Source organism: Protopterus annectens, chromosome 16.part0 (genome assembly GCF_019279795.1).
Source record: "Protopterus annectens isolate FY-2018-M chromosome 16.part0, PAN1.0, whole genome shotgun sequence".
In the NCBI taxonomy this organism is placed as follows: Eukaryota; Metazoa; Chordata; order Ceratodontiformes; family Protopteridae; genus Protopterus; species Protopterus annectens.
This window is the reverse complement of record NC_056750.1, coordinates 261086658-261101557: the sequence shown is the minus strand read 5'-3', so window position 1 is coordinate 261101557 and position 14900 is coordinate 261086658. Positions and strand designations below refer to the sequence as shown.

Sequence of the window (14900 nt, the reverse complement as noted above, 5' to 3'; positions counted from 1 at the left end):
CACCCAGGGCAGGTGTTGATTCTAACAGACAACACAACTGTCATGTGGTACATCAACAAGCAAGGGGGAACTCATTCGTACCCTCTTTGCAGACAAGCGATGATTTTGTGGGAGACAGCTTTCAGTTACAACCTCAATCTTCAGGCAAGATTTCTACCAGGAGCACAGAACTCCTTAGCAGATGTATTGAGCAGACAAATAGTGGATCCTCACGAGTGGAAATTGGATCCTCAGGTATTTCAAAAGTTGACAGTGTCATGGGGAACTCCAGACATAGATCTGTTCGCTTCTCCACTAAATTACCAGTTGCCAAAGTTTTGCACAAAAAGGTTTCATCCCACAGCTTGGAAGGTGAACGCTCTGTCATTCAGTTGGAACAATCTTCATGTATATGCCTTTCCACCTCTACCTCTTCTGCCCAAGGTTCTCTTGAAGGCCAGACAAGACAAGCCATCCATGATCCTGATAGCACCGGATTGGCCTCGACAACACTGGTATCCATTACTGAGGAGTTTGGTCCGAGAGCCTCCATGGGCTCTGCCTTTGATTCCACACCTTTTGTCTCAGGAGGGCAATCACTTTCTCAATGTCAGAATTCAGTCTCTGCATCTAACAGCCTGGCATATTCTGTTTTAGATTCTGGAGGTTCTCAGCTTCCACAACAAGTTTTGAATGTTATTTTGGAGGCCAGGAGGCCTAGTACAAGGAAAGTTTATGCTGATAAATGGAGGAGATTTTTTATTTGGAGCAAAGGGAAGGATTTTGATGTTTCCAAGCCTAATTTGAGTGCTTCCTTACAATATCTTACTGAGTTATTAGACAAAGGTTTGTCCTTCTCCTCCATAAAGGTTCATGCTGCAGCCATTTCGGCTAATTATGACAGTGACCCTCCTTTATTCTCTCATCCTTTGTTTAAGCAGTTTCTCAGAGGGGCAAAGAACATAAGACCCCACGAGAGCTCCTACTCCTGCTTGGGATCTCAATTTTGTGTTGGAAAACTTACTCTACAACCTTTTGAGCCTGCAGCTACTGCCGAGTTAAAGTATTTGTCATGGAAAACTGCTTTTTTGTTGGCCATTACTTCTGCAAGAAGGGTTTCTGAATTACAGGCCCTTATGGCAGTGGAGCCTTTCTTGATTTTCATAAGGATAGGGTATCTTTGCACTAATCCTTCCTTTATGCCTAAAGTGGTTTCTAGTGTGGCCTTAAACCAAACTATTCATTTGCCTACTTTTATGCAAATCCTCAAAATAAAGGGAGAAGATTTTGCATACTTTGGATATTCACAGGCAGTTGCGTTATTATTTGAGCAGAACCAAGGAGTTCAGAAAGTCTCAGCAGTTTGTTTCTTTTGCTTTGGGTTCACAGGGTAGACCTGTTTCAAAACAAACTATTTCTAAATGGATTGGGTTTTGTATTTCTTTTTGTTATTCCCATCATGGTAAGGAGATTCCGGCTGGAATCAGACCTCATTCCACTAGAGCTACTGCAACTTCTACTGCCTTTCTAAGGGGGGTAGCTACAAAGGATATTTTGGAAGCAGCCACTTGGAGTTCAGTACATACTTTTTCTAAACATTACCACCTTCCTCTTTATTCTAAGTCTAGGGCTGGATTTGCCACTGCAATATTACAGGGCATTTTAGCAGCCCCTACTGCTTTATGATTTTGCCAACCTCCCTTTCCGTTGCTTTGGGATTCTACCCATAAGTAAGGACTGCAGCAATGTGAGATGAAGAACATAGTACAGTTTTGTACCTACCATAAATGTAAATGTTCGAAGATCCACATTGCTGCAGTCCAATTCTCCCTCCTTCCCTCTGTAGCTTAGCATGGTTATATGGTTTGGGTGATGGCTGTAGTTGGGCATATCTTTTGGGAAGGTACTCTGTTTTTTGGCTGTGGCCTTTCTTTTAGGGCCTTCTGACATCTGGGGCAAGAAAAGACTGAGGATATGACGTCGGTCATGCGCTTTTATACCCTGACGCTCTGATGTCAGGGCTGTGCGCCCATGACCGACGTCAGCCTAATACTTTGGTATTCGGGCCGACCGAGGACAGCGGACTACCCCATAAGTAAGGACTGCAGCAATGTGGATCTTCGAACATCTACATTTATGGTAGGTACAAAACTGTACTTTTCTCTGAGGACAAACCCAACATTTATGCCTATGGTGGTGTCCAGTGTGGCTCTTAACCAAACTATTCATCTGCCAACTTTGTATCCAATCCACAGAACAAGGGGGAGAGAATTCTGCATTCTTTGGACATACACAGACAGCTAGATTCTACTTGGACAGAACCAAAGTTTTCAGGAAGACGGACCAATTACTAGTGGCATATGCTGCAGGATCACAAGGAAAGGCTGTCTCAAAGCGAACTCTTTCAAAGTGGATAAGCCACTGCATTCGTTTCTGCTATTTTCACCATGGAAGGCAGTGCCTAAGGGCATTAGGCCAAATTCAACCAGAGCTGTAGCCACTTCAGCAGCCTTCCTCAGGGGAGTACCAACCAAAGACATTTTAGAGGCTGCTACTTGGAGTTCAGTGCACACCTTTACAAAGCACTATAATCTGCCACTCTACTCTAAATCTAGGGCAGGCTTTGCCACTGCAGTTCTGCAGGGCCTCATAGCCGCTCCTAATGCTGTTTAGCTCCAGCCTCCCAACCATAGCTTTGGGACTCTACCCAAATGTAATGACTGCAACAGTGAAACACGAAGAACATAGTACATTTGTGTACACTTACCATAAATGTAGATGTTCGAGTGTATTCAATGTTGCAGTCCAGGTTACCCACCCGCCATCCCCCTTTTTTCAACTGGAACTTATCTTTCCTTCTCTGATTTATGCAACCTATGTGGTGTATTAGCTTGTAGATGAAGGTAGTTTATATTGGTGCATGTATTTTTACATATATATATATATATATATATATATATATATATATATAAATTTTGGCTACCCTTTTAGGGGGCACCTGACATCTGGGGCAAGAAAAACTGAAGAAAATGGCGTTGGCTGCTGCTTTTATACCCCTGACGACCTGACGTCAGGGAAGGAGCAGCAGCAGCCGGCGCAGGACCCAAGACTTTGGAATTCAGGCTGACTGAGGGCAACCTGCCAGCAGGATTACCCAAATGTAATGACTGCAACAGTGAATGCACTCTAACATCTACATTTATGGTAAGTGTACACAACTGTACTTTTCTACTCCAGACTATTCCTGCTGCCCAGAAAAGAGAACTCTTGGCACCCTATCCTGGATCTGTCCATTCTCAACACCTTCCTGGTGGTACCAAAATTTGAAATGCTTACACTCCAGCAGCTGCTTCCTATGCTAGCCAAGGACTCCTGGCTGGTCATCCTGGACTTAAAAGAAGCTTATCTGCACATCCCCATAAGGGAATCTTGCAGGAAATATCTACATTTCAGGGTAGGCTCTATTCACGATCAGTTCTCTGCACTTTCCTTTGGCTTATCTACTGCGCCCAGGATATTCACAAAGTGCCTGGCTCCAGCCATTGCATATTGCAGGCAGCGAAATATTCAAATGTACCCATACTTGGACGATTGCCTGATTCAGGCGGACAGTCAAGAATTGCTACTTCAGCACCTGACTTTTGTAAAGAGACTCCTAACTTCTCTGGGGTATACCATCGACGAAAAGAAATCACGTCTGGTACCCAGCCAAAAGATTGTATTCCTAGGAGCAACCTTGAACACAACTTCCCAGATGGCATTCCTCACTCCAGAAAAGCAGGTTTATTTCACAAATTACTTCAAACTACTGGCTACCAAAACCCAGCTGTCTGCAAGAAAAATACTGCAAGCCCTAGGGTTCATGATCTCATGCATTCTACTAATTACATATGCAAAACTGCATATAAGGAAACTTCAGTGGTACTTAAAAAGCCTCTGGTGTCAACATTCTCAGGACCTGGAAACACTGATTCCTATCATTCCTTGTATAAGGACAGAGTTCCTTTGGTGGGCAGAGGCTTGCAACCACAAAAAGGGACTCCCTTTCACTCAACCCCTTGCCGCCCAAACCCTGACAACAGACTCATCAGACTATGCATGGGGGGGCTCACATGGCAGGCAAATGCATTTAAGGCAAATGGAACCCAGGACAAATCCACCTGCATGTCAATCAAAAAGAAATGTTCGCTGTACAGAATGCACTGATGGCCTTCAAATACCTTATCCTTCCAGGACAACTTTTGATAAAGACAGACAACACCACAGTTACGTGGTACATAAACAAGCAGGGGGGGACTCATTCCTACCCACTCTGCAGGTTAGCCATGGCCTTGTGGAACACAGCTTTGAGCAATCAAGTGCACCTGCAAGCTCAATTTCTGCCAGGCAAACAAAATTCACTGGCAGACTTGAGCAGAAATCTACTGGACCCACACGAGTGGAAACTGGAACCCAACACATTCAAACTTCTAATCCACAGGTGGGGGACACCAGAGGTGGACCTCTTTGCTTCCCCCCAAAACCATCGATTGAGCAAATTTTGCACCCGAAGTCCCCACAACCAAGCATGGAAAGTGGATGCTCTATCCTTTACATGGGAAAACCTCTCAATCTATGCCTTTCCCCCTCTGCCCCTCCTCTCAAAAGTACTACTCAAGATCAAACAGGACAGGCCAAGGACAATCCTTATTGCACCAGACTGGCCATGCCAGCACTGGTACTCACTCCTACTCAGTCTGACAGCAGTGCCACCCTGGCACCTACATCAGACCCCCTCTCTGCTGCCCCAGCAGGAGGGACAGATTTTGCATACTCAGCTGCAAACCCTGAACCTAGCAGCCTGGCTTATTCCCTGAACACACCACCAGCAACCCTCAGCAAACAGGTGCTGGATGTCATCCTTGAGGCCAGGAGTCCTAGTACTAGGAAATCCTATTCAGAAAAGTGGAAAAGATACTGTTCTTGGAACCAGTCTCAAGGAAAGGACACAGCCGTGCCCACCTTACCTCAAATCCGTGATTACTTAGCAGAGCTACTCCACAAAGGCCTATCCATCCATTTACCAACCGTTTTCCCTAACCCTCAGAATAAAGGGGAAAGGATCCTGCAGTCCTTCGATGTGCACAGACAGCTCAGCTTCTACCTTGACAGGACTAAGCCTTTCAGAAAAACTGACCAGCTGCTAGTCAGCTTTGCTACAGGGGCAGAGGGCAAAGCCATTTCAAAGCAAACCATTTCCAAATGGATAGCACACTGCATCCATTTCTGCTACAAACACCATGAGAAGCCTATCCCACAGGGGATCAAACCTCATGGCTACCTCAACCTCTACAGCATTTCTCAGGGGAGTCCCTACCAGGGACATCCTGGAAGCTGCAACCTGGAGTTCTGTACACACCTTCACCAAGCATTACCACTTACCTGTCTTTTTAAAATCCAGAGCTGGATTTGCCACAGCAGTCTTGCAAGGCCTGCTAGCCAGCCGTAATACTTCTTGACTGTCTCCACCCTTCCTTAGCTTTGGGAATCACCCCAAGTGTGATGACTGCAACAGTGAAACACAAAGGAGATAGTACAGTTGTGTCCACTTACCATAAATGTAGATGTTCGAGTGTATTCACTGTTGCAGTCCTGGTTACCCTCCAGCCCCCTGACTTCTCTATGCTTTCTACCTTTACTCTTTTTGGCCATATCTTATGGCTTTGGTATTTACTTTTTACTGGAGGTGTTCCACACCATGTAATTGCTTCCTATTTTGGGGTCTCCTGACATCTGGGGCAAGAAAAACTGATGTAATGGCATCGGCTGCATGTTTTATACCCCTGACTACCTGACGTCATGGAAGAAGCGATAGCATCCGACGCAGAATTCCCAAGACTCTGGTATTCGGGCTGACTGAGGGCTACCTGCAGGCAGATAACCTGTGTGTGATGACTGTAAAAGTGAATACACTCTAACATCTACATGTATGTTAAGTGTACACAACTGTACTTTCTGCTGCACAGATTAAAAAAAACAAGGACTTTTGGAGTAATGGTGTTTGCCAAGTGGGATGACTTTAGAGTAGTTTTCTGCCAATTTTAAAATACTCTTGGGAAGTCTTGTTCTGATTGGTAGCTCTACAACTAAACTTTTTTTCTTGTTTCAAAAATGCTTCATTCTTTGTTTGATGCGATTACGTCTGACTGTTTTTTTGCTTTCTTTTGAAAGGAAATCGAAACAAAACTTTGCTTTATAATACAAAATTGTAGTCAAGAGACTGAGGACCTAAAGCTTCGGCTCTCTGAAAAGGAGCAAGAAATTGCTAAGTTGCAACACCTTTACTCAGCAAGGCAGAAGCAAGACCTGGAACTTGCCCAGCTGAAGGCATTCTTGGAAGATAAAGACAAAATTATAAATGTATGTATTGCACTTCTTCCTTTTTATCAGAAGATGAATGCTTAATAATGCAAAATATTCTTCTTCAGTTGTTTCCACGATTTGACTTTTTTTTTGTAATTTTTGTTTGCATGATACCTGAACACCTTTTTAATCCATTGCACTGAAGCTTGTTCTTGCACTTTCAAAGCAGATGTGGAGGGTTTTGAATTAAAAATAAAACTGATAATTGAAATGCAATTTTAATATAGCTTGGAACTTCTTAGCAACAGAAACTGGGAAATGTTTTGGGTATATTTTTAATAAAGCATAATACTACTAGTGAGAACTTTGTTTGACCAGTTGTTTTATCAATTAATTCTGGTCTTGGTGTTTAATTCTTAAACCAACTCTTGTATCACGCAGAATAAAAATATTGTGTGTGAGCACGGTTGTATGACAACATAAGAATGTGTGTATGGTTAAAAACCTTTTTTACAATGCCAATCATGTTTTAAGAGACTCTAGGCATTTTTTTTTTTTTTTTTTTTTTTTTGACATGTATAAACACAAATGAACTAAGGGTGGCAACTAATTTGAAAATGTCTTTTCAGATATTCCCCACAACACTGGTCTTAATTGGTTTCATGAATCCATTGTAATGAACACATCTTTTGATAATGCCTCCGAGATTTGTTTGCTTCATGATGCAGTGGAAACTGTTTTAAATAACAATTTTTATGTTTTTTGAGAGATACTTCCACCAGAAAAGAGATGTGGCCATGGGTGCAAAGTGTGCATGAGTTTATTGTAACAAAGAATTGTATAGTACTAGGAGAAGTGTTTTTCTTTGTTCATTCAGGACCAAAATATTATATCTACAATGTTTGGATGATATTTTTTGTTGTGGGATAGTGAGGAGGATGAATTTTTTTTTTTTACTTATTTGAATGCTACAACTGAGTTTAGAATTTACTTTTCAATATAATAAATTAACTATAATTTTTTTAGATGTCAGCGTTTCCAAAAATGTAATTATGAGGCAGTTTGAATCTAATGATTAGAAGAACCCTACCTCTTCTGACAGTTTTATTACATTTTAGCGGCCAACGCCCTGTTTGGCAAATGAAAGGGTTGATCAACTTTCTGGACTACTTTTGTATGATGAGAAGTTCATGAAACAGTGAATATTCTCTCTTCAGTGTTTTTGGAGAGGATAACCCAAGGAACTAATCCAGAATTTGACGGCTTTTGAAGCAACCTGATTCTTATAAAAAAAACAAGTGTCCATCATGAGTGTCAAACTGCTGTATTACCTTTTGACAAGAATGACAGGCATTTGCAAAACCTAATACAGCATAATTGGAACTTAACTATTAAGAATGGTCTGTCCAACAAATTTTGGGTGTAGAGCCTTTATTTGTGGAAAAAGGAACAGCACCTTAACAATAAGCTTGAAAGTAATTGCAACAAGCTTGCCTCTGACTCAGTGTTAGAAAAATGAATAAATATCTGTTGCAGCTAATGCAGATTTGTCAGTGACACAACTAATATATCTGTATCAGGGTATAAAAGGGCCATTGGTTGTGTGGGACATAACTGTGGAACAAAAGGCGTGGTTTATATCGCTTCTTGAATATTCTGTGATAAGTTTTATGTGGAAATGTATTTTATGTGATGAAATTTCAAGTACACGGGACAAAAGCGCTTGTTTTGCTTCTGTGTTTTAAAGTTTTAATAAATTAGGATTTTAGCTGCTCGTAACTGTGGTTGTTTATGTGGGAAAGACAGATTGGCTACTCAAGCAAAGGATTTGAGCATAATTACAGTATAAAAACAAAGATTCAACTAATGCCCTTAGTAAACACGTACAGCAATGCACCAGTTTCAGAAAGTTCAGATTTTTCGTATTGGAACAAATTCCTTATCCAGTATGAGGTGGAAACTGGATAAATATGATTGAGTAGAGGGAGTTGTGGCAATTGAAATTAAATTCTGGGGTATCCCTGGGTTTAAATGAAGACGTCTATTAATTGTGTTTTAAAAATGAGGTTACTAAAATATAAGATCACTTTTTGTTTTTGTACCTGTTTTGTGTGTGCGTATTTTATTTGGTATGTACCTTTGTTTAGTCACATGACTTAGATCACCTGGTGTACATGGCAAATTAAAGGTCTGTACAGGACTCTGTGTATTCTGAAGACATTTCTAATAAAAGTAAGCCAAGAGTACACAATTTCACGGGAAGACATTTGGTCAGCATTCTTTTCTTTTAAGAATGTGTATATGGACTGATATTTAACTTCTTGCTGCAGTAATACACTGCTGATGGATGCATTATGCCTTATTAAACAGCAGAGATACGCCTTAGAAATAAAGTAGGATTTATCCATCTATGCTGTTTCAAGGGTCCAGATTTCAGGAGGGCCAAGTCTCAACTTCATGTTGAGAATCATTTGCTCCTACAGAAAATAATTTTTTGAAGGTATGCACTTTGAGAAGTCTCTCGATTTAGTTCCAGGGTCTTTATAAAATTGTAAACTGAAGCCCACTGTCATGTTCTTTACCACAGAAAACATTGTTACCTTAAGAACAGATTTAAGACGCTTACACTACATTTACAGTTTTCATATTTATTGAGTAAAAAGTTGTTCAGTGTTTGAACAAACTCAGTAGTTCCGCTCATATTTTAGTTCACGTTACAGCTCTCCATTTCCTGGTAGCTCTTTCCATGTTTGTTATGCCATTTGCCCTGAAAGGCAGACCACCCTAATCTTAAAGGGTTATTTCATTTCATAGAATTGCATTTTGTTGAATTCCCTAGTCTAATAGGTATTTATCAAATGCATTTTTGTTGTTGGCTTCATTAGTGGAATATCTTCTGTCAAGTAGAACATTTGTCGATTTTTTTTTTTTTTTATAACTGTTATGGTCAGTGAATCAGTGAAAGCTGGATGGGTCTTGGAGACTAAGCCTTTTCCCCACATTGATTTCTTTTTCTTTTTGTTAGGGTACTTAAGGTAGTGGCATGTGTTTGTAATGGGCTGAGATCAGGACATTTGTGTGAAAGACGAGTTGTGTGGCTTTCCCTTGGAGTCATCAGAGCTGTATATGGAACTGTTTTTTCCCAAAGATGCGAACCAGTGCTTGTAATGTGTGGCTTTTATTTATTATGGAGAAAGAGTTTAATACATTGTTGGGGCTGTTCAGCTGCTTGGCTGAGCAGTGTCTGGACTTGGCTGTTGCCAGATCATACAGCAGTGGAGAAAATTGTGGTGCATTCTGTTTCACATTTTAATTTCCCTGATGTGGGTGTTGCCCAGAAATTATATGCTTTGTTCAGAATTAAAGAATATATTGTAATGTATTGTCTAGGGCTATGTCTTGCAAGGTGGCAGAAGTTGAAATGCATCTGAAAGGAGAGTGCTGTTTATGTTCATGAATCAAAGGTTCAGAATTTTAATCATAAAGAGAAGGGCTATGAAGGGTATAGGATACAGTATTCTGTGTTTTGTTGAATGGGTTGTTTAAGAATAGCTGTTAAAATGAGGAGAATTTATCTCCGGAAATCTTCTGACAAGGTTTCCAGGCAGTGTAAGAGTAATAGTTTTCCTATGTAATCTTTCATTTGCTACACTTTGGATGGCTGACAGCATGTTTCTAACTAAAGGTACTGTTTCTTATCTGCTTCATTCATTGCACATTTCCCCCCTGAATGCAGCATTGAGAAATGCTTGCCTGATATCTGGTTAGCAAATATACTTTTTAAGGTACTTTTCTGTTAATGGGGCAACAGCTTTCTGGGCCTGGATTTGCATTAACAGAAAAGTACGGATATGTAATGTAGCTAAAATTATTAATTTGTTATGTCAGAAATGGGTCAGTTATCCTGGTGAAATGTTTTAAAACAAAGGCACACATTTCCAGACCCAGATAACTTTCGGCAATATGTGTTAAACTGGTCCTTGTGCCATTATTCCTCAACAGAAGACTTTACAGGGCATTTGAAACATCCACTACCCTAGCACCTGGGCAAGCAGACGGGTCTCTTCACTTTGTCTCTGCATGGGAGTGTGTGAAACTCCTTAAAATGCAAATTTGCATTTATTTCCTCCCAAAATTACCCGTCATTGAAATTTTGCAGATAAAACAAACTGGAAGTCAATCTGCCCTTTGCTTCAAATTTAAAAGCAATGTACACCCTTTAACTTCTGCTTTCACTTCTTTGATTTCTTACGTCACGTGTTAAAAGCAAAAGTGACGTGAGGTAATCACAGTGCCATCTTTTTCTTACTGGAGTTAGTAGATACTAAACAGATTTTAAGGAAAGTAGTGTACAACCTCACACTGATGTTTCAGCGTGGTTTTACTTGTGTATGCTGTGTATGCTAAAGGAAAATAAAAAATCAAACACCATTGCAAACACACACACCAAATTAGTGTCTTCCGTATAGAGCTTTACACACAGTTTTCTAGGTGCACATTTAAAAGTTGACTCTGTACTTTTACCCATTTGGCATCCTCCAGCAATGCCTATAACTGAAGGCATGTACAGTGTTCAGACTCAAAAGTTTACCACACCAGCCCTGTCATCTTGTGGGAAGCACAACACTTCTGATACTTGGCTAAAAAAAGTAAAGTTTTCAGCGTTTTTGCTAAATCACAACAGGTTGCAGATGAAAAGTAAAGCAATGCACTTTACCCAGTTAAACAATTACATAAAAAGGACCATCAAAAACAGCTGGAGTTAATTTGATTAAAACATACTGCAAATAACTGTGATTTTCTCAGTTCAACGGCGTGACATTGTTTCAGTGACTTTTTTCGCAGAATGTCCAGAATGATTTTTGCCTCATATTTTAGTCTGTTCCGCATAAAATTTTATGGACTTCTGGCAAATCAGTGAGGACTGGACTCACTAAATAATGATATATATTTGAGTTTCAGTCTTCATATATTTAAGAAAAATGGGTATTTTTCCATTAACGCAAATCCAGGCCCAGAAAGGTGTTGCCCCATTAATGGAAAAGTACCTTATTTAAATAGTTTTAAATGCATACAATTTTAACCTACACAGTCCTGTGAATTATCTTTCTTTTTTTTTTTTGTAACGTTTTTAGCAACAAACAGGCTTTTAGTGCATTTTTTTTTTCATTTCATGTATAAGTAATGTCTTTAAACTCATTACATCCAAGTGACGCCTCCAGGTGCATCTGCAGATGTTTTTCATGTTTCACTGTTGCAGTCATTACATTTGGGTAATCTGCTGACAGGTTGCCCTCAGTCGGCCTGATTAACAAAGTCTTGGGTCCTGCGTTGGTTGCTGTCCCGTCTTCCATGACGTCAGGTAGTCAGGGGTATAAAACATGTAGCCGATGCCATTACATCAGTCTTTCTTGCCGTGCAGTGCCCGAAGCAGAAGCAGTTCGCAAGTGCCAGTCGGCCGACTCCTGAAATGTTCGTTTTCGAGTTTCAGAACTGAAGTCTTCAACTAAAAGCTAAGTACCTCGTTGGGGAAACTTTCTTGCTCCCTACCCATGTCAGTAAAAGTTAATAATTGCATTACTTGTGGGAAGCAAACACCTCATAAAGATTTTCATTTGTACTGTATTCCTTGCCTAGGCCCTGACCACGACGTACCTTGCTGTCGGTTTTGTGCTTTATTTAATCAGTGCACTATCCGTCGTCAGTACATTTTTGCTTCTAAATATTTCGGTTCGTGGTTTAATTATCCAGAAATGATGTCGGTTAGCCATTCGACTACCAGAATACCGAAAAAGTGCAAAGAAAAAGACAGAGACAGGCCGTTGAGGTCCAAAACTGCCGACGACGCTTCTCCTAAGCCAGTCTCCAGTTCGCCGGTACTCAGTGAGGCGCTTTCGCAGCCCCTGATACCCGCTACTTCTGATTCCCAGGCCTATACTGAGACCCATTTGGAGTCAGGTATGCCGCGAGATGCTTCACCTATGGAACCCACGGATGTCTGTACCTTGGATGGGTCCAGAGCCGCTGTACAGGCACCGGCTTCTGAGGGTGTATTCAGGCCTACAGACTTGCATATTAAACTGACTCCACCTTCAATACTAAGGCCTAAATCTCGATCTATGTCTAAAAAACTGACGCCCAGGCCACATGTTCAGGCCCCTATGCCTAAAAAACAAATGATCAAAATGGCTGAAGATTTAATTTCTCTAATCAGGGGTAGTCAACCCCCCCCCCCCCTTCTAAGAGGCCTAGGGCTGAGCTTGACTATGAATCTTCTGAACAGGAATCTGTTTCTTCTGACTCTTCTAATGACCTGGATTTGTCCATACCTACTTATGAGGATTCTGATGCAGAGGATTCCATTCCCTCTGCTTCCCCCCCTGAGAACTTTTCTTTTGGGGAAACTTTACATACCTTAAGGGAGCATTTCCACTGGGAAAGTCAGGAATTTTCTGAATCCAAAAAGAGGCTTAGGGATTTCCTTCTTCTTCCTCAGCATAGGCCTTTGGCTATACCTCCTGTACTAGACATTGTTGATGTGTTTTCGGAATCCAGTATGACCCCTGATTCCCTGCCTCCGGCTCCTAGTAAACCAGATAGATACTACAGGGTTTCAGAGTCCCACAAATTCCTTTTCAAAATTCTGTTGCAGACCCAGAAACCATTTCTCAGGGGCCCAAGGGCATTAAGGCTCCTACTGCTAAAAATCCTACCCCTTCTGATAGAGAGACTAGGGCGCTGGATAGATGGGGTTAAAAAGGTTTATACTTCTGCAGCCTTGGCAATCAGGGCTTTAAACTGTCAATTTCATATGCTAAAATATCAACAGCATATTATGGGACTGCTTAAACAGAAAATTATGTTGATTTCTGACACTGTGGAATATAAAGATTTACAGAATTTATTGCATTCTGCTGAACAAGTTGGAAAACATACTTTGCAATGTGGTTTTGATTCTTTAGAGGACTCTTGCAGGGCTGCTGTTACTAGGTCTGTGCTTAGAAGGCATGCTTGGCTTAAGGAGCAAATTTCTGCCTGATCATGTTAAAGCAAAATTGTTGGATGCTCCTTTGCATCAGAACAGTCTGTTTGGCAATAAGGCTGAAGAAGTTCTAAAAAAGATGGAAGATAAAGCTAAATCTATGCAAACTGTGAAAGATTTCTTACAAGTGCAACCTCCAAGATTTAGTAGGCACTGGCCTACTAAGAACTGGTCCTTTCCAGCTCCACTCAAGCCAAACCCAGACACTCCAAAAGCACTAGGTTTCAGTCCCAAGGGACTCTTGGAACTAAGCAGTGGGGTGCTTCCACTTCCAAATCTGGAAATACCAGGACACCACCCTATGGTAAACAGTCTCAATGACTTCCTTTAAAATTACCAAGCACTTACCTCTCAGCCACCCCTTTGGGGGAAAATTGCTCTTCATGCAAAAAACGGGCAGCTTATAACCCAGGACAAATGGGTTTTAAATAAAATCTGTATCCCTGGGACACTATATTTCCACACGTTGCCAACTCCAAACGGGTGGCCAGACCTGCCCCCAAATCAGTGGGCAGAGGCACAGAAACAAGTACTTTCCCTCTTAAACATGGGGGCTATTCAACTGGTACCATAAGAGGAAAAGGGACAAGGTTTCTATTCCAGACTTTTCCTGGTACCCAGAAAAGACAAATCATGGCGTCCATTTCTGGACCTGTCTACTCTAAACATCTTTCTGGATATTCCAAACTTCAAGATGTTGACTCTTCACCAGTTACTTCCTATGCTAGACAAGGATGCCTGGTTGGCAACTCGAGATTTAAGAGGCTTACCTGCATATCCCAATCAGGGAATCTTGCAGAAGTTACCTACGCTTCAAAGCAGGCTATTTGCATTATCAGTTCTCTGCAGTGCCCTTTGGCTTGTCCACTGCACCCAGGGTATTCACAAAGTGCCTGCCTCCAGTAATTGCATTTTGCAGGCAAATAAATATTCAAATATATCCATACCTGGACTATTGTCTAATTCAGGCAGAAAACCAGGCCATACTTTTAAAACATCTGGCGTTTGTAAAAAAGGTTCTAACTTGTCTAGGGTACACCATAAACGAAAATAAATCACAACTGGTACCCTCTCAAAAAATTACATTCCTGGGTGCAAGCTTGAATCCAACTGCCCAGATGGCTTTCCTCACTCCAGAAAAGCAAATTAATTTGGTGACTTCAAACAGGTGACCACAATAACCCTGCTATCTGCAAGACAAATACTGCAAGCCTTGGGGTTCATGGCCTCCTGCATTCTTCTAATTCCATATGCAAGACTGCATATGAGGAAACTTCAGTGGTACTTAAAAAGTTTATGGAGTCAACATTGTCACAGCCTGGAAACAGTGATTCCTATCATACCTTGTCTACGCCTGGAGTTCCTGTGGTGGGCAGAGGCCTGCCACCAAAACAAGGGACTGCCATTCACACCACCCCCTGCCGCCCAAATCATGACTACAGATGCATCAGACTATGCATGGGGTGCTCATCTGGCAGGGAAGTGCATTCAGGGCAAATGGAGCCCAAATCAAATGCACCTACATATCAATCAAAAA

General features: G+C 41.3%; 1 protein-coding gene across 5 annotated transcripts in view; it reads left to right on the top strand.

Annotated features, from left to right (window-relative positions):
• LOC122791042 (myomegalin-like) overlaps positions 1 to 14900 on the top strand; it is a 3200315-nt gene that overhangs the window by 1123897 nt on the left and 2061518 nt on the right. For all 5 annotated transcript variants that reach the window (XM_044058817.1, XM_044058818.1, XM_044058820.1 and 2 more), the window contains exon 19: positions 6190 to 6378. In XM_044058817.1, coding sequence (XP_043914752.1) covers positions 6190 to 6378 — 189 coding nt within the window. The remainder of the gene's footprint in view (positions 1 to 6189; positions 6379 to 14900) is intronic.